Source organism: Poeciliopsis prolifica, unplaced genomic scaffold, assembly GCF_027474105.1.
Source record: "Poeciliopsis prolifica strain line A6 unplaced genomic scaffold, Auburn_PproV2 SCAFFOLD027, whole genome shotgun sequence".
Classification (NCBI taxonomy): domain Eukaryota; kingdom Metazoa; phylum Chordata; class Actinopteri; order Cyprinodontiformes; family Poeciliidae; genus Poeciliopsis; species Poeciliopsis prolifica.
This window is the reverse complement of record NW_026562402.1, coordinates 3981820-4003686: the sequence shown is the minus strand read 5'-3', so window position 1 is coordinate 4003686 and position 21867 is coordinate 3981820. Positions and strand designations below refer to the sequence as shown.

General features: G+C 35.0%; 1 protein-coding gene and 2 long non-coding RNA genes across 4 annotated transcripts; all 3 read right to left on the bottom strand.

Moving 5' to 3' along the window:
- Positions 1 to 1888: 1888 nt before the first annotated feature.
- LOC129371661 (uncharacterized) lies at positions 1889 to 8046 on the bottom strand. The gene is made up of 4 exons (XR_008607179.1): positions 7864 to 8046; positions 5398 to 5528; positions 2147 to 2236; positions 1889 to 2011 (listed from the first exon to the last, which is right to left on the bottom strand). It is a non-coding gene; the product is annotated as an uncharacterized LOC129371661 (long non-coding RNA).
- Positions 8047 to 9493: 1447 nt separating this feature from the next.
- Positions 9494 to 13210, bottom strand: LOC129371663 (uncharacterized). 2 transcript variants are annotated; one of them, XR_008607182.1, is made up of 4 exons: positions 13085 to 13210; positions 10180 to 10335; positions 9771 to 9879; positions 9494 to 9685 (listed from the first exon to the last, which is right to left on the bottom strand). It is a non-coding gene; the product is annotated as an uncharacterized LOC129371663 (long non-coding RNA). The 2 variants fall into 2 exon arrangements; XR_008607181.1 differs by having other exon boundaries at positions 9787 to 9879.
- A 2311-nt stretch (positions 13211 to 15521) lies between these two features.
- Positions 15522 to 21646, bottom strand: LOC129371659 (tumor necrosis factor receptor superfamily member 14-like). Its single transcript, XM_055048367.1, has 10 exons — positions 21492 to 21646; positions 19640 to 19763; positions 18198 to 18291; positions 17941 to 18066; positions 17326 to 17481; positions 17089 to 17176; positions 16837 to 17005; positions 16722 to 16753; positions 16594 to 16629; positions 15522 to 16355 (listed from the first exon to the last, which is right to left on the bottom strand). The coding sequence occupies exons 2-7, from the start codon at positions 19703 to 19705 to the stop codon at positions 16843 to 16845; spliced, it is 693 nt and encodes a 230-aa protein (XP_054904342.1). The 5' UTR covers positions 19706 to 19763; positions 21492 to 21646; the 3' UTR covers positions 15522 to 16355; positions 16594 to 16629; positions 16722 to 16753; positions 16837 to 16842.
- Between the last annotated feature and the right edge of the window lie 221 nt (positions 21647 to 21867).

Below are 21867 nucleotides of genomic sequence, written 5' to 3'. Positions count from 1 at the left end.
CTCTTCCTCCGTACCTCAATCTTTCTTAATACCGACAAAAGTTCGGCCGGACCAGCCGGCTTGTCCCAGGGCTCCGGCCGTCCTCCCCCATTACGCAAACACAAACCGATGTCTTTGCAATGGGGCTGTTCCCAGCCGGGAATAATCTCATCTTTTTCAACTCTCTCAGCGTTCTCCGCCTTCTTTTTCTAAAACATTTTCTTAAACATATTTATCAGTCTCCCCTTAAATCCTGTTCGTGACGCCAAAAATGTTTTGTGAAATTTTAAGCAGGATCGGGGGTGATCGGTGATAAATAATGACGACACGCTGTTCTGCTAGAATAAATGTGTTCTTTTATTCCGCCACAGATTACAGCAAATTCATTCACACAACAACAATACGCAATGCTTAGATTCTTTCAATCCGCTCTTACAGTGACACAGTGAACTGGAGAGCCGACAGTCCGGGCAGAGCTACAGCATCACCTAATTGGGCGTCCGTACTCTACTCCGACGCTACTCTGACTCTACAGAACAATGAGACTTTTCTGCCTTTTATACTCATTACCAAAACAACCTCGAATGAAAGAAGGGAAAGGCCATTTCCCTCTCCCACGCGGGTTATCCAATCAATGCTGCTTCCCTGCCCACGGCTCGACCATGAGCTCATGTATGTTAATTGATCATGATTCAATCAACATACAGCACTCAACCTCCAGTTGTGCTTAAAATGTGTTGAAAATGTAAAAAATGAGCATGAAACATACAATTTATCAAAAGAACATAGAAAATTCTTATATATCAAGGGGTTCAAACTAGCAACAGTTAGAGAACAAACTCCTGCCTAAAAAATGATATTCCTACATGGTAAATCATTTTGTGGCAGATGCAGAGTGACAGAAACAACACACCCATCAGCAATGATGATACTAGAAAACTTTACATGGCAATTGCAAATGTGTGGCAAAAGGTGAAGGCAGGGTAAATTGTAAATAGAATTAACAAAATCACTTTAAAACTATTTATTGTATCACTGCCTCTTCATGTTAAAGTGAGACCTCTTTTCATACACAAGCTTTGTTGATTTAATGTTATATTCTATCTGGTTTTGCTGTGAAATCAATCTCCTGAAGGCGTTAGTGAAACTTCAACCACTGAAACAGCAAGCCCCAAACCTTTTCCTTTTTTCATTTAGCTATGAGCTAGCAACCAGAACAGGAGTATCTAGTTTATATACTTTTTAATTGTAGAGTCCTTTTTTATTTTAGACCAATATTTACCTTATTATAATCCAAGAAAAAGGAAATTCCTATTAGTCTACCCAGAGAAACTCCTAGCTTATAAATTGAGGTTCTTATAACAGGAGCATCTAGTTTATATATTTAGGAATTAGAATGCTCTTAAAGGGGACCCATTAAGTAGAACTCACTTTCTTCATAATGCATCTAGAAATAGTCCAAGTGTGAAAAAAACATATATAGATTACATATGTATGGAGAAAACTCATTATCAGTGTCCACTGCCTCTCACCGAGCAACCCATGCAGAGTCTGGGTCTTATGTCCCACTGGTCAAATATGTCCCTCTGTACTATTGCACATCTGTTTCCAACCATTTTCACATGTATAAATGGAGAACACACTAATTTGGAGGGCGTGGCCAGCTTATTTGCAGCTTATTTGCATAAGAGTGACAGATTTCTAAAGCAGCTCATTGTGAAAGGACCTCAAAATAGGCAGACATCAAAGGTGAAATGTCATCATTTGAGAATAAATAGATTTTAGGTAATACTCTTTTTTTTTTAATTCAGTGCAAATATTTGGTTGTAAGCAGATTTTCCTATGCAAAATAAAATTAAATAAAATTAAAAAAACAAGTTGAAAAGTAACAGTCAAGGAACTGCACCTGAATCACAGGTAGAACATAGATTGCATCTCTTTAGTCCATTTGGCAGGTCCATGTAATACCCATCTGTGCATTTCTGGCAGGATGTGCTTTTAAACTCTGTACAGTCTATTTTGACACGACTCCCTGATGGGAAATAAGTTTTTCATTTTAAAGAGCAGAATGGTTCTTTGCATGATGAACAAAATTCAGGTAATAAAAGCAGCTTAACTGTAACAGAGTCTGTATCAGAATAAACAGTAATTCATAACTGAGACGTACCAGCAGGACACATAGGACAGCATTCATCACCTGTCCTGTACTCAGTTATGACATGTCTGAATCGACTCTGAAATCTCTCATCAGAATCATCTGTGAAGAAAAGAACAGTTTTTCTATCACTATTTTTTTTCTTGTTTTGATTACTTTCTTTGGCAGTTGTAGATTAGTGCCACATTAATAGCTGGACAGACAGACATTTAATTTGTTATTTTTGAAGCAATGAAGATTTTTGAAGGTTATAAAAGCCTGATTCCACCTCAAGGTTACAGTCTGTGATCATTTACAAAGTTCCTTCTCTTTACCATTTACATTTACAACAAAATAAAAACAGAATAGTAAGACGGAGCAAAGGAGCAGCACTTTGAAAACATGTTACTCTTATGTACATAACCATAAGGAAATTGTATAGCAAATAGACACTTCCTGGAAGATAAAAACTCTTTCCACTAATTATTATCAATCCAATATTCATGCAAATTGTTTTTGGTTAACATATGACACTCACTTTCACCATTGAACTTTGAACTTGTTCAGCAGAAAATGGATTGAGAATATTAATCTTTCCATTTGATAGATTTCATTAACACACCCTGTCCATTCCTCTATGACAGGTATTTTGATTTGTTTTATCAGTCAATATTTTTCTGTAATATTTTATTTGTGTCAGAAATTTCTGACAGATATTTACACTGTCAGGTTGAATTTCTGAGTAACCATCAGGTATTCTTATATTAAAGAGATTTTCTATATTTTGTGCATTTCTATCTAATAGTCTTACAACAGTCATTTATATTATTAGATTAACTTCTAACAGATGTCAACCTGTCCTTGGCTTTAGTTCCTGCAATTACCGAATTGAATTTAAAAAATTTCAATTCTCAACACATTTCCTCTCAAGGAACATTACAGGACTATTTATAACCTAAAAAGCTACAATCTATACAATATAGTTCTAGAGACCCAAATCTGATTTACATGCAGATTTATTGATTTTGGTTTTCTGTCAAACCAAAATGTTTCAGATTATAAAACACATTTTAAATATCAGACAAACATAATCCGAGTGAATACAAAAAGTACTTTCTAAAAGATCATTTTATTTATCAGAAAAGTTCTGAACCTGCAGTCTGACCAGTAGAATTGAGATATCACTTCATTAGAACTTTTCTGACAACATAAAGAAAGCTAAACTATCTCAAACAGCAGCACTTGACACCCCACTGATATGAAGAGATTTACAATGAGAAATAAATTCACTGGTATCTATCAGTCTTTAAAAAAGGTTCCACAATCATTACTGAGTCTTTGAGATGACAGAAAACCTCAGTGAGAATCATGATCAAGAACCCATAAACTCATGCTCTGCTCATGGGTTATTATGATTGAATAGTGAAGAATCTTCCAAGTAATGAGGAGTCCACCACAATGACTCCAAGGAGAATCAACGACCTCTTCAGAAGGTCACAGAAGAACCAAGAACAACATCTAAAGCTCTGACGGCCTCACTGCCTCAGTTCAGGTCAGAGGTCAATCTGGTAGTTAAACTAAGCAGTATTCTACTGCTGCTTATAGTTTGTCTATTTCTTGTTTTTTGCCCAGGTGTATCTGCTCCATTTGTCTTTGATTAGACATCCTCAATCTCTGATCAACCAGACAACAAACTTTTTGTGTCTGGTTGAAGTCATCAGACCTTCCTCCAGTTCTATCAAATCTACCAGGAAGCCACATTTATGTTTTGACTGCTGACTTTATGCTGGGAAATGTGGAGTCATGGGACTCAGGATCTACAGTGGTGTGAAAAAGTGATTTCCCCGTCAGCCTGATAACTGGTTGGATCACTTTTAGCAACAACAGCAGCCAAGCATTAATGATACAATGCAGTGAGTCTTTTTCAGCTGTGGAGGAATTTCTTTCCTTTAATGTTTGCTGAATGTTTCTAATTCAGCCACACTGAAGAGTTTTCCAGCATGAACAACATTTTTAAGGTCATCAGGCAGCATCATAATAGGGTTCAGGTCAGGACTTTGACTAGGCCACTCCAAAGTCTTCTGGGCAGCAAAACAGCACCAGGCCAAAACACATCATGTTTAACTGCTGGTGTGATCTTTTTCTGAATGCTGTACAATGTTACAGCAAATCTAATGGGACTCACAGCTTCCAAAGAGTCCATGGAAAGTTTTCTCAGAGATCTTGGAGATCAATGAGGCAAGTTCTGGGAAAGTGGAAAGAACCTTAAAGTTTTTTTCTTTGTTCTCATTTGTTCCTGAATTTCTCTGGATCTCCGCATGTCTGGCTTTCTTCATGTTGTCATGCAGGTCCTGTTTAAGTAATGGCTTGATTAAGATCAGCTGTGGCAGTAATCAGCCCAGATGTGGATAGAGACAGTGAACTCAGCTGTGATAAACCAGCTGTGATTTAGCAGAGAGGGAAATCATTTTGTCACACAGTCATGTGGACCTGAACTTTTTCTTTTCTTCATGAATAAACATTTTCATTTAAAATCTGCAATTTGATTTTATTTTTTGTCCATTTCAACATCTGTTCTGTTGCTTTTGTTGTCTTTGACTAATATTTACAATGGTTTGCTTTCGGAAACAGTGAAGGGTGATAATATGTAACAAAAGGAAATCAGGAAGTGGACAAACATTTCTTTACATCTCTGTAAATGAATGCATGTGGTTTGATGAACCATTTTGTTCCTCTGTGCCAGCACAACACTGTTTGAAATGTCACCGTCATTAAGATTCATCCTGTTGCTACTTCTATTTCTTTAGATCTGTCACCCACAACCACCACATGGGGAAAGTTCTGGATCTTATGGGCGAACACTGCTGACACTGCATTATTTTGGCATCAGATTGACGTGTTATCTGGAAACAGTTTAGCTGGGAGTCTCCTTCTCTACTATCTGAATACTTTGTCCTGGACATTCATCGATTTCCATGTAGTAGCAAAAAGTGGTAAAACACCAGATGGAGGCAAAGCTAAACTAAGTACTGCACTCTATTGGTCAACAAGCTGTGCATTCCCCTTCAAACACTAGTATACCTGCCTCAGCAATTTTTAACACAAACTGGTGAGATCTCAAAAAAGACATTTGTTTTCAAGACATAAACTTAAAATGAAACTGCAAATAAACCATGGATCTGATTATGAAGGCACTGAGTTTACACTTGGCTACCATTAAAAATATAATGTAAAAAAAAAAGCAGTCTGATGAAATAGACATTTTATGTCATAAATAGATTTACCAGTAACATAGATGTTGCCACCCAACAGATCATTGTTAAAGGCAGGATTAAACTTCTCTGGAGCTGAACACATCATCTCATGGAGATGCAGGATGAACTGAACTGTGACACCAAATGCTGAAAGTTTTCATCTGCAAGACAAGAAACACAGAAACAAAGAAACTGTTAACCTGTAAGAACTCAGGAGCCTGTTGCAGGAAGCAGGGCTGCAAAATATTGAGAAAGAATCCAATATGTAAAATTATTACTGAATATTGGAAGTGATTATATGACTTGTTATAAATAGCTAAACATTATTAATGCCAATCTGCTACAAACATAAACAATGAGGCATCAAGTCAACTACTGGAAAAGAAACACGTTCTGTAGGTTTTGGTCATAAAATTAAAATATTATGAAAACGTTTATGTAAATCAGTAATTCCATTCAAAAAGTGAAACCTGTACATTATATTCAATCATTACATACAGGCTGATATATTTAATACATATACTGATACTGATATATCTGATATATATACTCCATGTGAGTCAATAAGTCACATGACTTATAAGCTATTGAAGAAAAATACTATATTTTGATCAAAAAATAGCTAAAAATCTTTTTTAAATGAGCTAAAATGGAATCAAATTGACTGTGACTCGTCTATACAGACCAGTAGAACAATTTCACATTGATTTTAGGTCAATAGGTCACATGACTTGGAAGCTATTGAAGAAAATTATTTAATAGTAAAATTACTTAAAATACTTCATATGATTTATCAATAGGAAATAATGTGTCTCATGTCATACCATGATTTACCACTTTCTTGTGTAAGTTGGTCACACAGCAAAACATCTATTTCTATTTGTTTGCCACAAGTTTTTGGTCTGGAAATTTGTTGACAGTCCCTAAGTGAACCTCCAAACCCTTTTTTTTTTTTTACTTTATTTCAAACAAATAACATGAACATCCATACAGATGTTAATTGAAAGACAAATATTAAAATATTATAATGATAAAAACAAATAATTACAGATATTGATGTTAAAGTCTAGAAAGACAAATGTTAAATAAATATATATATTGGTCAAATAAAATGTGTTTTTTTTTAGGTTTTCATAAAGTGTCAAAAATATATTCAAATAAATATGAAGAAGGATATATTATAGCAAAAAGAAAAACAAAAAAGAAAAGAAAAAATAACAGGGATCTGCTTATGAGATGACGTGAAATATTTAGAGAAGAGTTAAAATTTCATTAAGTCTTTCAAAAGAGGCAATATCCATTTTTAAGTCAGTTTATTGAAAATTATTAGGGGAGGGGATTTTTTTCTCTCCATTTCATCTTGTGGACATAATATTTTGCTGTTATTATAATAAGATCCACGATTTATATTTCATCTAAAAAAAGTTTAATTGTTAAAGATTAGTCAATTATGTAAATTTGATAAAACAATATTTCTTTCCATTTTTTTAAAGGAGTTTTTGCAAGCTGACCAAAATAATGTAGTTTGAGAACATTACAAAAATAAATGTTCAATATTTTCACCTTCACACTGACAAAAAGAGCAGTTGTTTCTGACGCCTGGAGAGAAATAACAAATATTTTTACTTCTGTAAAATCTCAAATAACAATTTCTTGATTCTATTAGTAATTATGTCTATATGAGGCAATAAAAAGATTGCACTCCATAATACAATTTTTGGCTCAAATAATCCCATCTATGTTTATTTATGGGAGTGGAGAAAGTTTGTAACTGATAAACCCGTTTGTAAATTTATTTTTCATTATATTAGTTCCTTCAATTTAAGGAACTAATTCAAGGGGGGGCTGGACATCCCTGCAGATCCCCTTCAATGAAGGGTATCTACAGGAATGAGCTGCAAATTCGGTTTCACAAGGAAACCGAACTTCGCACACACAAGAGGTCTTGTGCGAAATTCAGTTCCCCTGTGAAAATCTGGTTCTGTGTCGGGAGCGCGCATAACAGAAAGAGAGGCAGGTCTGAATCACACCATTTTCACATCGGCCTTACGCAATGTCGTAAAGTCAACGCGAACCTTTAAAGCAAAACCTTGGTTTCATCTCTCAATAATAACAACGTAATCAGCAAACTGACCTAAACAAATATACTATGATAGGTTTCATTGCTGACCTGGTGGTAAGCCATTTGTTTGTTACACTTTCGTTTCACCCACGCATTATCAACACAGAACGAGTTTTTTTTTTTTTTTTTTTTTTTACCAAACATAGAAAAACATTTTTAACTAATCTCTAACCAGTAGCAACACTAGTTTTAAGAATTTTTATTTCACATTAATCCATGAACTATAGAACAGAACCGCGCTCCATCAAAGTTTATATTTTCAGATTTCCGTGTTGCTTCGCCCAGTTCTTAATTGGGAGACAACAGCGGTCGCCATTTTGAGGACCTTCTTCACAAACAAAAAGACATAAGAGCAGAGAACAATCTAATTTTACCTTATGTCTTACACCGCCATGAAGTTAGTTTTCATTTGAATGTTCGTCATCGTCAGATATTGACTTTATGATTTCCTTTGGTCAGCAATGTTATAAGATCCATGGTTGATTTTGTCTTGATGCTCATGGTAGGTTGCGCATGCTCTTCGTGAGGGATGTTGTTGCGCAACCTACCAGCGTAGCATGCACGCGCTTTGGAGAACTACGGTCACCGTGAAAGCTCAAACAACGCGTTTCGGAAAAGTTATCACACTTTCTTCACGTTTGTGCGTGAAAATAATATCTATAACCGTAACTGACGGGGAAACGCCGATCGATGTAACACCGCCACTTACCGTGTGGATGTCGTCTTCTTCGTGATCTTTTTCTTAAAATTTATTGGTGGTTGGCAAAAAAAATTGTAAACCGCAAATGTGGATCACATTATAAAGACAAGAAAACAACAACCAAAAACTGCTTCAAATTTTATTTTTATATTACTGAGGCTCCTCATTAACTTGTTTCTCTGAATCCAGTAATTCTTGCAATACAAAATAACATGTTTTATTGTCTCATCTTCTCCACAATCACATTTCCCTGTCTGATGTTTCCCTATCAAAAATAATGAGTTGTTCAATCCAGTGAGTTTGTTTCTAAGTCATGAAATAATTATCTCTCATCTCCTGATCCTTTCTGTTCTTCTCATTTGTCCACCTCTCGAGTGGAGATAAAGGAGATGACCTAACATAAAAATTTAATTCGTAACATAGAAAGTTGTCCACTTGCACTTTTTAATCTGGAAGTACGAAAACACCAAAAAGCATAATCCTAGAAGAGCTTATTTAACAATTTCTGATGAAGCAACAAAAGGAATAAAATTCTCAGAACACATAAAAACATACTACCAATATTATAATTGTGTGTCATGTTCTTGTGAACCATTATATGATCATTATATGATCTTAAAGCTGGTGGATAAAGCCACTAATGAGATTCAGGCTTTTTATAAAACTGTAAAAAATGGCTGAGTTTTGTTTCACATGAAGTTAATCTTTCAGGTTTACAGTCACAGATCTCATAATTTAACAAGTCAGCATTTTTTCAAATAGGCTTCAACAACTTGTGATCAGTGCAGAGTGAGGACCAGGGAGGTAGAGAAGGGAAATGAGTTCCAGCTGGTCTTTTTGATCACTAAAAATAAATGTCTCAGCTTTAAGTTCCTTAGGGTCTAAACCACAGTGATTGTTAGAAATCTTCAACCAGGTGTTTAGTTTGGGGATTCTTCCACTGTACAGAGAAAATTTTAAAAGTCAACATATCGATTAAATATTGATGGAAAAATCCTGAACTGAATCTCAGGACAGTGATTTATTATCTTCTGACCCGACATTCTCAAGCATTCACATAGTTCTTCTTTGTCCATTCATATAAAAGACAATTTTTAAAATAAACTAAATATTCTCATCAATAATTGTTCATATTACAATTCAATTATAAACTTACCATTTGGAGTTGAAATTGTTTTTTGAAAATTGTTAAAAATAAAATGTTACAATTATTTAAAAAAAATTATATATACAAATAATATTTTAATTATGAACAATACAAATAAGAAACAAAGCAGACATGGTTTTGTAAATGCTAATAATATTTTAATTGGTTCATTCAACTCACTTGGAATTGGAATTTTTTTTTCCAGAGAACAACAACAATTGTTGCTGCAACTAATGAAATCACCAGAACACTGATCACAACTCTTGTGGTGTGGGAACTTTTTTTTCCACATTCAGCATCAGTTGAAGATGTTCCTGCTTTTATCATCTGAAGGTTTTCTTCTTCACATCTGAAATAACAGAAACATAAATTCAGGTAAATCACTTGGTGAAACATTATCCTGTGTTCATGCTGTTCATAAGAGACCAGTTTACTGTCTGTGTGGCTGACATGAAAACATCGTTCCGTCAGAAAATGATCCACCGCTGCAGTAGTTCCCAAAGATTTTCTGCCCCCCTGCCTATGGATTGCAATAAACCACCCCTAAAAAACAGAAGAAGAAAAAAATCAAGTTACTGGGCACACAGTGCACTGTCGTGGCATCCACAGGTGCTGTGCAATGTACAGCACGCCCCACTGTTTGGGAATCACTGCACAATGCATTCAGAGCATTCTGTGTCTGTGGAGGCTGTTTCTGTACAAACAAAAATCAGTTTGAAATTGGGAAGAAGATTTTGATCTGATTTTTAGTTCTGACCAACATGTAGATCAATTTATTCTTTTCAAAAGTCAGAATTAATCTAAAACTAAAAGCATTTATGTGTTGAAGAGAACCAGACCAACCATTGCTGCTGATATACTGTCCTGGTTCACAAATCCTGTGTTTCTGTGCTACAGCACAACCTTCTGATTTAAGGTCTGTACAGAAGAATCCCTCCATTGGTTCACAAATTGTGTTTGTATATAGTGTACATTGTTGCTTTTCCTTCAGACCAGCTCCTGTGAACATATACAGATTATATTATGGAGAAAACTAACAGCAACATGGTGAACCTCATTTAAGTGAGAGTGTGTGCAACTAAATAATAGAGGACATATCTGAATCGTTTACATAATTTACATTTGTGTTCAAAATAAGAGCTAACCATCATCACCAGATTTACCACCGTTTTTAAAGAAATTATATTTCTGCATTGTAAGAGAATATGTATCAGATGTAAAATGACAGAAAACAGACCCAACAGTCATAAACTGAAAGTAGCATGTAGAAAAGGAAAATGTCAACATAACTGCACCTGAATCACAGGTAGCTCTCACTTTAATATCTTGCTGAGTTCTTTTTTTTTTTTATTTGCGTTTCGATTTTTTTGTGCTTTCTATATAACACCCTGGCATTATTTTTTTGTCTGCTTTGTTTCTTATTTGTATTGTTCATTTTGCTGTTTTGTAAACCCTTTATATCAATAAAAAATAAATAAAAATTTCTGTATCGGTCACGTGACTTGCTAAAAGCGCGGACCAGTCACTTCTTCAAAGGCAAAATCCTTAAAAACTTTCAGCAATAAACAACAAAATCAGTATATTGACCAAAGCAAATCAACTATGACAAGAAAAGAGAAGATTCTTGTCTACTTCCGTTTTTCTAACGTGGTAATCAGCAATTAGTTTCATTTTCGTTTAACCCTCGCATCATCAACACAGAACCAGACCGTTTTCTACCAAACAAAGCTAAACAGTTCTGACTAAATTCTATCCAGTAGTAACACTATTTTAATAACTTTTATTTCACATTGATCCCTGAACTACAGAACAGAACTCGCTCCATCAACGTTAATGCTTGTGCGAAATTCGGTTCCCCTGTGAAAATCTGTTCCCCCTGCGTCGGGAGCGCGCATTCCAGCCAGAGAGGCGAAAGAGGCGGATCTGATCATTTTCACGTCGCTTCTGATCGATTTCTCGATAAAAAAAACAACTAATACAACCATGTCAATGTTGTAACATTCAGTTTAATTTGCATCTGTTGTTTAAAAAAAAGGTAAAATAAATAAATAAAGGAGGTCTTCTGACGCTGTTTTGTGTTATTGTAAACACCAAGAGAATCGCTCTTTTTCCAACTTTTCTCACGTAAGCCTGGCAGAAATAAAAGTCAGTCACCAAACACAGTTTTCCCAACACGTAGTGTGTATGTAAAGGTTTTTGTGAATTTGGAAACAGTTGTTCTTTATTCCTCAAGATTATGGAGTAAGGAGAGGAAATAATGGATGATTCAGCGGCCTGAAATAATCTGTTCCCCCTCCATAAAATGGGAACAAATTATTTTACCTGCAAATGCGTAACTTTGCCTATTCTTCTCATCATCAACAATAAATCCTGTGATTTTGGTATCATTTGCTCCTATTTTGCCAGAGTTATGAGGGGGGAACCATACATTTCAGCTGTTTTACCTGACTGAAAAATCCGTTCCCCCTCAGAACGGATTCCTTTTTCAGTATCATACTGAAATTATTCCTTTTATGATACTGAAATTATTCCTTTTATTAAAATAAGATGAAAGCATATCAGTACAAAGACATAAAGTCTTTGTGAGACATATATGTATGATAATAAAAACTGAAATGCATGTGGATTGATATATATTTATAAGAATTGGAAATCAAATTTACATTTCTCAGCTTGAGTTTTTTTCTGGGTAGCTGACTGGACAGGAGTCAATGGCAGAGCAGAGGAAGACGGTGATGGAGCAGGAGGCGGGGATGGAGTCGGTGGAGGGACTGGAGCAGGTGGAGATGGTGATGGAGCAAATAGTGATGAAATGTTTTCAAACTTGCTGTTTGCCAACAGCCAGTTTGCTGTTGATGATTACTGTTGATAAATACATTTGTTTCCATGTTTTTGAGGGGGAACGGATAATTTCAGTCAGGTAAAACAGCTAAAATATTTGGTTCCCCCCCATAATTCTGGCAAAGTAGGAGCAAATGCTACCAAATTCACAGGATTTATTGTTGATGATAAGAGGAATAAGCAGAGAGAAAAAATCTTGCTGGTAAGTGCAGTTGTTCCTATTTTATGGAGGGGGAACAGAATATTTTAGCCAGCTGAAATATATGGTTCCCCCCTCATATCTCTGACAAACAAGGCAAAGTTAAGCATTTGCAGGTAAAATAATTTGTTCCCATTTTATGGAGGGGGAACAGATTATTTCAGGCTGCTGAATCATCCATTATTTCCTCTCCTTACTCCATAACCTTGGAGAATAAAGAACAACTGTTTCCAAATTCACAAAAACCTTTACATACACACTACGTGTTGGGAAAACTGTGTTTGGTGACTGACTTTTATTTCTGCCAGGCTTGCGTGAGAAAAGAGCGATTCTCTTGGTGTTTACAATAACACAAAACAGCGTCAGAAGACCTCGTTTATTTATTTATTTTACAATTTTTTTTAAACAACAGCTGCAAATTAAACTGAGTGTTACAACATTGACATGGTTGTATTAGCTTTTTTTTTTTTTTTTACCGAGAAATCGATCAGAAGCGACGTGAAAATGATCAGATCCTCTTTCGCTTCTCTGGCTGTAATGCGCGCTCCCGACGCAGGGGGAACAGATTTTCACAGGGGAACCGAATTTCGCACAAGACCGGGTTGCTCCACCCAGTCCTTCGGCTAAGAAAGGAAAACATCCGTCGACGTTTAAGGCCCTTCATTAAAAACACAGACATGATATGAGCAGCTGACGATGTAATTTTACCTTACGTGTCACATCGCGATTAAGTAAATTTTTAGTTGAATGTTCGTCATCGTCAAAAATTGATTTTGATTTTCTTTGGTCCGCACTGTCATAAGATCGGCATCTTCTTCTTCTGCGGTTTACAAGTATGCAATACCGCCACCTACCGTACTGGACTGTGGATGTCGTCTTCTTCATAATCTTTTTCTTGAAAATTTTTCTTGAAATTTATGACTTTCTAATATAATTTGCTCTATGGTTTCATATTGTCCACAGTGATCACATTTGCCTATATTACAACTCTTGTGGTGTGGGAACTTTTTTTTCCACATTCAGCACCAGTTGAAGATGTTTCATATTGTCCACAGTGACATGCTTTTGAATTTATGAAAGTCCTGTAAGCAAATCTTAACCTTATCATCATTTTTTCCTCCTTTCTATTTTGTCTTCTGTTTCTTCTCTCTCTTACTATCTTCTGAATTGAATACAACCATCTTCCTGTTTTTTCTTCATTCCACATTTTTGGCATACTTTCAGAAGTTTTTGTTTAACAATACTCTTTCCCTCCGATTTACTGGTTTTAACTGTAAAACTAATATTATTCTGAATTTCCCTCTTTGCCATTTTATCTGCGCTCTTTCTACTCCAATATGTACTGGAAGCCACATAAATATAACTATCAAGCCCAGATTTTGTATGCTGAATAATGTATGAAATATTTCTAATAAAATGTCCATCACCTGAATGATTATTTTTAAACTTAATAATGCAGAGCTTGAATCTGAACAAATTATTATTTTAATGGTTTAGGTATTCTACCCACTGTAAAGCTAATGATTTTGCCGACAACCATGTCTGTAATTCGTTTTCCTATTTTTATATTGAATTCTGGTGCTAAAAAAAGCTATTCCTATTTTTCCATTTATTTTTAATGCATCTGTATAGATTTGAATATATTAATGGTGATTGTTTAAATAAACATAATCTACGATGTAAGCTTTATTTTGCTTCTTTTCCATTATTGACATATTGCTTCTGGTAGAATCCATGGTGGTGTTATTGATATTGATGTTTGACTAATTTCAAAATTATTCATTTTAAATTATTTTCTTTTCCTTTCAATTGTCCATCCCAAACTCCCCATTTCTTTCTTTTCTTTTTCCCAACATGGATTTAAAATCTCCCAGGTTGGATGACCAAAGTTTTTGCCTTGTAAATTTAAGCAATAATTGATTTCTAGTTTTGTTCTTCTTAAATCTAATGCCATTTCTCCCATATCGATTGCTATTGCTGCTGTTGATGTGGTTTTAAATGCTCCAATACATAATCTTAATGCCTGATGTTGAATAATGTCTAATTTAACCAGGTGTGTTTTAGCTGCTGAATCATAAACTGTACAACCCAGGTCTATATTAGATCTTATCATACTTGTATAAATCTGCTTTAATGATTGCCTATCTGCTCCCCAGTCACTGTCAGCATCTTAAAATATTTAAGATTTTCTTACATTTATCAACAACTTTTTGAATATCTACATCACATTAAATTTTTTTCATCAAACCATATTCCAAAAATGTTGTACACTTTACTTGCTCCAATTCTTGGTTAAATAATTGTAATTTTATTTCTGTTTATTTTTCTTTTTATTAAATATAATTAATTTTGTGTTTTCAACTGAAAACTAAAGTCCCCATTGCAACGCCCATTTCTCTATTTCAATAATAACCTTTTGTAATTTCTTCACAATGAAATCTACATTTTCCCTCTTTTCCAAGCAACTCCATCATCTGCAAAAAGTGAACATCCCATTTATTTTCCAATATTTTTAAATATGTCATTTATCATAATTAAGAACAGTAGCAGACTTATAATACTCCCTGTGGAGTTTCATTTTCTATATTTCTATATTTTCCTGAGATTACTTCACAAATTCTAACTTTCTATTACTCATTTGAAATAATTTTTTTAAAAAACTGAATTAATAATATTGTTTAGATACTCCTGCATGTCAGCATTTATTTTTACGTCTAGGGTCAGTCCTCCAAAAATAGAAGGATTGACACGATATTCCCAGAGAGGTTGATGAGCGTGTCCGGGGGTTGCTCATGCCACCCCTTGCAAAATGCTGCCCTGGCTGGTTGCCCATATCAGAAACCACCACTGCCCTCATCAAACTTAAGATAGGACTCTGGCTGGTCCAAAATGTTAACTTCCAATCACTGAACACACAATCTGTGTGTGTCATCAATACAGTGATTTTGTGATCAGGTTTATTTAATCCAACACTATCAGAATCTATAAGAGTGATTACAGGTTCACACTCAGTCAATCTATAATTTAGCCAACAACATTCCATGTTATTGATGGTTTTTGATGATTTAGTTTGTTGCTTAGAGGAATATTTAGGCGAACTACCTAGTGCACTTCACCTGAGCAGAAAAAACAAGGTGCAAAAAACTAAGTTTCACATTTTCAATATTTAATTACAAAATATATTTACATTTGCTCTTCAAAGAGACATCAAGACAAGTCAAAGCCTACTGTCAGAAGCAGAAAATTCAACATAGCAACTTCAGTTTCAGAAGATTTTCTTCAACTCTCAGCTGGTGTCTAAATTAACGTCTTATCTAAAATCACATCATCAATAGTCACTGCTAACAAATGAACAAATGTACCAATGAATGGCCCTGGTAAATCACTTCTTCACCACTTTGATACAAGTCACTATGGTGAATATGTCTTTGTGACAATAAATGCATGACAGCATTAAAAAAATTACATTTATTATGAATAAAGTTATTCACTTGAGCATTTTTATCTGCAAAAGAAAAGCACAATAATAACTGTAATGCTATTTGTTCAGCTGTTTTTAGGATTTCAGAAAATTAGAAAGATATCAACAACGTTGACATTTTATGTCAAGTCCTGTGAAGCAGAATATAAATATCAATAAAATGATTTTAAAGCTGGTGGATCTCACTGATCACATCCAGATCACTCAGATTTCTTTACAAAACTGTCCAAATTTCTCAGGTTGGTTGGTTTCACATGGAGTAATTCATTTAATGGTGATGGTAGAAGGACTTTCCCTTCAATCGGTAGGTTGCTGGTTCATCGATCTTGGTCGTTATGACCTTCTGGAAGTCAGTTCACTCGCCTTGCTTGCTGGTTCTGATCAGAGAACCTGGTGTTGCCCGTGTTTGGTAGCATCACCTGTCAGATTGTCCCAGGGAAGCTGTGGCTACTAGATAGTATCTAATCATCATCAGCATGTGAGTTTGTGTTTATTGCGCTGCACAGAGAAAAGGCACAAAATCTATTAGATTTTAATGGAAACATTCAGTCAGCTGCTCAACCAGAATCCTTGATAGTCAGACTTTAGTCTATAAAGACGTTTATTTCATTCCTTAGAGAAAATAATCAATCTCAGTCTTTCAGAACAATGACCAGAAAAAAACAATCTATCCTATATTATTATTAGTACCGTAATAATATTATTATTATTAACCAAAGAACAATGTTCTTCTTACCTCATATTCTCCCTGTTCTGCTCCTTCTGTTGTGCCCTTTCACGTAGAAGATGAGACAAATTATTGACTAAACTAAATATTGTTATCAATATCTGTTCACATTACAGTTCAGTTAGAAACCTACTTACCCTTTGGGTTTTTTTCCGTTTTGTACAAATGTCTGTTAAAAATGAAATGTTACAATTATTAAAACAGTAAAAATAAACTGCTGATAATATTTTAACTACATCTTTTTCAACTCACTTGGTATTAATTTTTTTTAGTTTTCCAGAGAACAATTGTTGTTGCTGCAACTAATAAAACCACCAGAATACTGATCACAATTCCTGTGGTGTTGGAACTTTTTTCTCCACATTCAGCATCAGTTGAAGATGTTCCTGCTTTTATCAGCAGTAGGTTTTCTTTTTCACATCTGAAATAACAAACATGAATCCAGATAAATCACTTGGTAAAACATCATCCTGTGTTTATGCTGCTTTTAAGATACTATCTTACTGTCTGTGAGGCTGACATGACAACATAGATCCATCAGAAAATGATCCACTGCTGCATTCAGAGCATTCTGTGTCTGTGGAGGCTGTTCCTGTATAAACACAAACCAGTTTAATGTTAGTCAGAAGATTTTGATCTGACATTCAGTTCTGTTCAACATGTAACTCAGTTTATTCTTTTCAAAAGTCAGAATTAATCCAAAAGTAAAACCATTTATGTGTTGAAGAGAATTAGACCAACCATTGCTGCTGATGTACTGTCCTGGTTCACAGATCCTGTGTTTCTGTGCTACAGCACAACCTTCTGATTTAAGGTCTGTACAGAAGAATCCCTCCATTGGTTCACAAACTGTGTCTCTAGTTAGTTTACATTGTTGCTTTTCCTTCAGACCAGCTCCTGTGAACATATACAGATCACACATGTATGGAGAAAACTAACAGCAACATGGTGAACCTCATTTAAGTGAGACAGTTTGTCCAACTGAATAATAGAGGACATATCTGAATTGTTTACATAATTTACATTTGTGTTCAAAATGAGAGCAGTCCAACATCACTAACCAGATTTACCACCGTTTTTAAAGAAATTTTATTTCTACATTGTAAGAGAATATGTATCAGATGTAAAGTGACAGAAAACAACAGACCCAACAGTCATAAACTGAAAGTAGCATGTAAAAAAGGAACCACATGGAGTGAGTGAGGCATCTTTTGCTTAAATATAAAAGATTTAACACACTGCAGACATTTAGAACAAAGCTGTTTGTGCAGTTGAGGAAGCAGATGTGAAAATGATTTCATTAAAAAATGAAATATATTTTATTAAAAATAGAAAACAAAGTCAACATAACCAAACCTGAATCACAGGTAGAACATGGATTGCATCTCTTCAGTCCATTTGGCAGGTTCATGAAAGTCCCATCTGAACATCTCTGACAGTCTGTACTTTTGAACTCTGTGCAGTCTTCTTTGACTCTGTGGCCTGTTTAAAAATAAACAGTCTTTCTCATTTTAAAGAACAAAATGGATTGTAGGATGAACAAGATTCAGGCAATGAAAGCATCCAGAGAATATATGAGAATAAAGAGTAATTCATAACTAACTGGAACATACCAGCAGGACACAGAGGACAGCATTCATCTCCTGTCCTGTATTCAGTTTGATGACATGTGAAGGAATCGACTCTGAAGTCTCTCATCAGAATCATCTGTGAAAAGGAAAAAGTTTTTCTAACAATTTGAACCAGATTCTAGTTGACAGCAGCATGTCCCTTTAAGATCAGTTATTGTTTACCCTGTTTAGATGACACCTGTGGAGGCCAAGTGAATGTAAAGTAATATTCAGTTACTGTTAAAACATATTTGTTTAATATGTAATTTAATAAGTGCATTTGTTGAGGATTAGGTAAAATTATTAGTACTGCATGTTGTAATGTTTGTTATCAATGAGTGTTTTATTGTAAGTTGTATGTTTATAGCTTAAGTGTCCATTCTGCAATTTATGCAAATGAGGTGTGCACGCTGGAGCGTTAACAAGGGAGAAAGGAAAGGCGCTGCAAGTTATATTTGCAGACACACACAGTTTTTCAGCCGTAGTTGTTTGTGGAAGTAAGCTAAGATACAACTGCTGTTGTAAAGGATAACACGCAAAACTGTGGAATAAATGTTTGTTTGGATCCTTATTTCGGAACGCTGTGGAAGTTTTTATTTTTCCTCTTCAAACACGTGAGTGAAATCAGCGAATAAACCTTGTGGCAACACAACACCTTTTAGTAGTTCTATGTCAACATAACATTAATTTATATCGACAGCTATTTATATTATTAGGTTAGCTTCTAGTAGAGCTCAACTTGTCCTTAACGTTAGTTGCTGCAATTATTGAACTTAATTCAGTTTAGGGCTGAAACGATTCTTCGAATGATTCGAGTACCTCGATTATTAAAATTCCTAAAGGAAAATGTATCTCCCTTGAAGCTTTGTTAAATTATGCTTTATTATGTAGTGCATTGTGTTCCGCCCAGGTCATCATTTTTGGTGGGCAGTGCAACAATATATTGAATTCAAGTTTAGAAATGCAAATTTGATTACATACTTCTCTTCTTGCTTTTCTGTGAAACCTAAATGTTTTGAAGAGTACAAATACAACAACAATCAGTAACATCAGTTTGTGTCATTTGTTTCCACCTCTGACAGTAAAACCCTCTGGGAACACTTTATACATTTTAAAATGTGTATTTTATGTGTAGCAAACACATGAATTTGTTTTAAAGACAGTTCAAACTTAAAAATTAATTAATACAATGTACCACATGAATTAACTTTTACAATTGCAGGTCAACCACTGGGGTGATAATGGGGGAATTGGTGGGCATGCATTGCTTAAAAATGTTTAAGCAACACATAAAGATTAGCTTAATTCTTCTTAGATTTAAAGGAAACTGTAAATGAATCATGGATTTGATTATGAAGACAGTTTAAATCATTTATAAATTTACCATTTTGTAAAAATCACTTTTCTAAGAAAAATATCCATTGTTTTTTTCATTAAAAAATTACCAGAAGCATAGATATTGTTGTCCAATTGTCAAAGGCAAGATGAAATTTGTCTGGAATAGAAAACATCTTCTCATAGAGATGCGGGATGAACCAAGTTGTGACTCCTAATGCTGAAAGTCAACATCTGCAAAACAAGAAACACAAACACATTAACCTGCAGGAACAGTAGTACGAAGCAGGGCTGCAGAATATTAGGAAATCATGCAGCATCTGATGCTGTTGTTGAATGTTGAACTCTGTGCAGTCTTCTTTGACTCTGTGGCCTGTTTAAAAATAAACAGTCTTTCTGTGATATGATATGTCATGATATGTCTTATGATAAATAAATGGCTAAACATTAGTGATGTCTTTCTTCAACAGTTTTTTGCAAACAGAAACATTGATAAAATCAATTAAAGTTCTTAATCTGCTATAGCTGTAATGTCTCAATGACCTTGCCATCTTAAAGCCTGGAAAATATTTTCTGATGTATTAAACAAAAATATCACTGGTCTATATGTAACAGAGAGCAAAGTGTATGTATATGTACATATGAATTTGACCCAAAATAATAATTGTATCCGTTTCTAATGGGATTTTTAATTGATGCAAATGTTTAGAGACACCTAGTGGTGTGATGATGGACTGCATGCGACGGCTCCTTCAGGCGCTCCCCCATCAAAATTTTGCAGAGTGCTGGTGGAGGGAGGTGAGAGAGAGGCAGCTCTTCATTGCTTTTTTTACTTGGGGTCATATTTTTCTAGTTCAACAATCAACGAAATAGGCTACTATAAGAACATTTAACATCTATAAGAACATTAATTTATAAATATATAAATTATATTTGCAAATATAATTTATAGTTTTATCGTGGTTGGGGTGAAAAAATATGACCCTATGAGTAGGATCTGCCCCAGTTGGTGTTCCTGGCTGATCACGCCGTCATGATGCGATCTATGTTTTTATTTTTCAGCCGAAAAATTAAAACACAGAGACATAAGGGACCACTCACATGAACCACTCACTCACTTCACGTTGTGAACTATCGTCATTATTTGTTGTGCTCGGTGACAAGATAACAAACGGGGAACGTTACATATAGATAAATTTAATACCTATACCTTTTGTATATTGTGAAACTGTCAAGAAACAGCAACAATAATATTTTTCAGGTTACAGGTTATTTTATTCCTGTATATTATTTTTTGTTTGATGTCATGTGTTGATATTATTGCGCTGTGAACAATATGGGTTCTTTTTTATTACATTTATTCAAATATTGTATGAAACCAGTTTGAAATTAGGTTTGTAATTTACATATCACTCATTGGGGGCGTTACCCAACGCGTCATCTTGGCGGCTGAGCGACGCCCTTACTCATGTCGCGGAAAAAAAAAAAAAAAAAAAAAAAACTCATGTCGCGGATTGAAAAGTCTCCATGTTCAGGCGCTCAACGCGAACCTTTAAGGCAAAACCTTGGTTTCATCTCTCGGCAATAAACAACATAATCAGCAAACTGACCTTAGCAAATAAACTATGACAGGTTTCATTACTGACCTGGTAGTAAGCCATTTGTTACACTTTTGTTTCACCCACGCATTATCAGCACAGAACGAGGTTTTTTTTTTTTTTACCAAACATAGAAAAACAGTTTTAACTAATCTAAAACCAGTAGCAACACTAGTTTTAATAATTTTTATTTCACATTAATCCATGAACTACAGAACAAAACTCCGCTCTATCAAAATTCATATTTTCATTATTCCTGGTTGCTTCGTCCAGTCTCCCTAGGAGAGAGACCGGCGTCCAAGGAATTTACCAGACCTTCTTCACAAACACAAAGACATAAGAGCAGAGAACAATCTAATTTTACCTTATGTCTTACACCGCCATGAAGTTAGTTTTCATTTGAATGTTCGTCATCGTCAGATATTGACTTTATGATTTCCTTTGGTCAGCAATGTTAAGGTCCGTAGTTGAGTTTGCAAGTATACTCGGCTCGCTCGTTGTGAGCACCGTAGTTCTCCAAAGCGCATGCACGCGCTTTGGAGAACTACGGTCACCGTGAAAGCTCAAACAACGCGTTTCGGAAAAGTTATCACACCTTCTTCACGTTTATGCGTGAAAATAATATCTATAAGATAACCGTATCTGATGGGGAAACGTCGATCGATGTAACACCGCCACTTGCCGTGTGGATGTCGTCTTCTTCATGATCTTTTTCTTGAAATTTATTAGCGGTTGGCAAA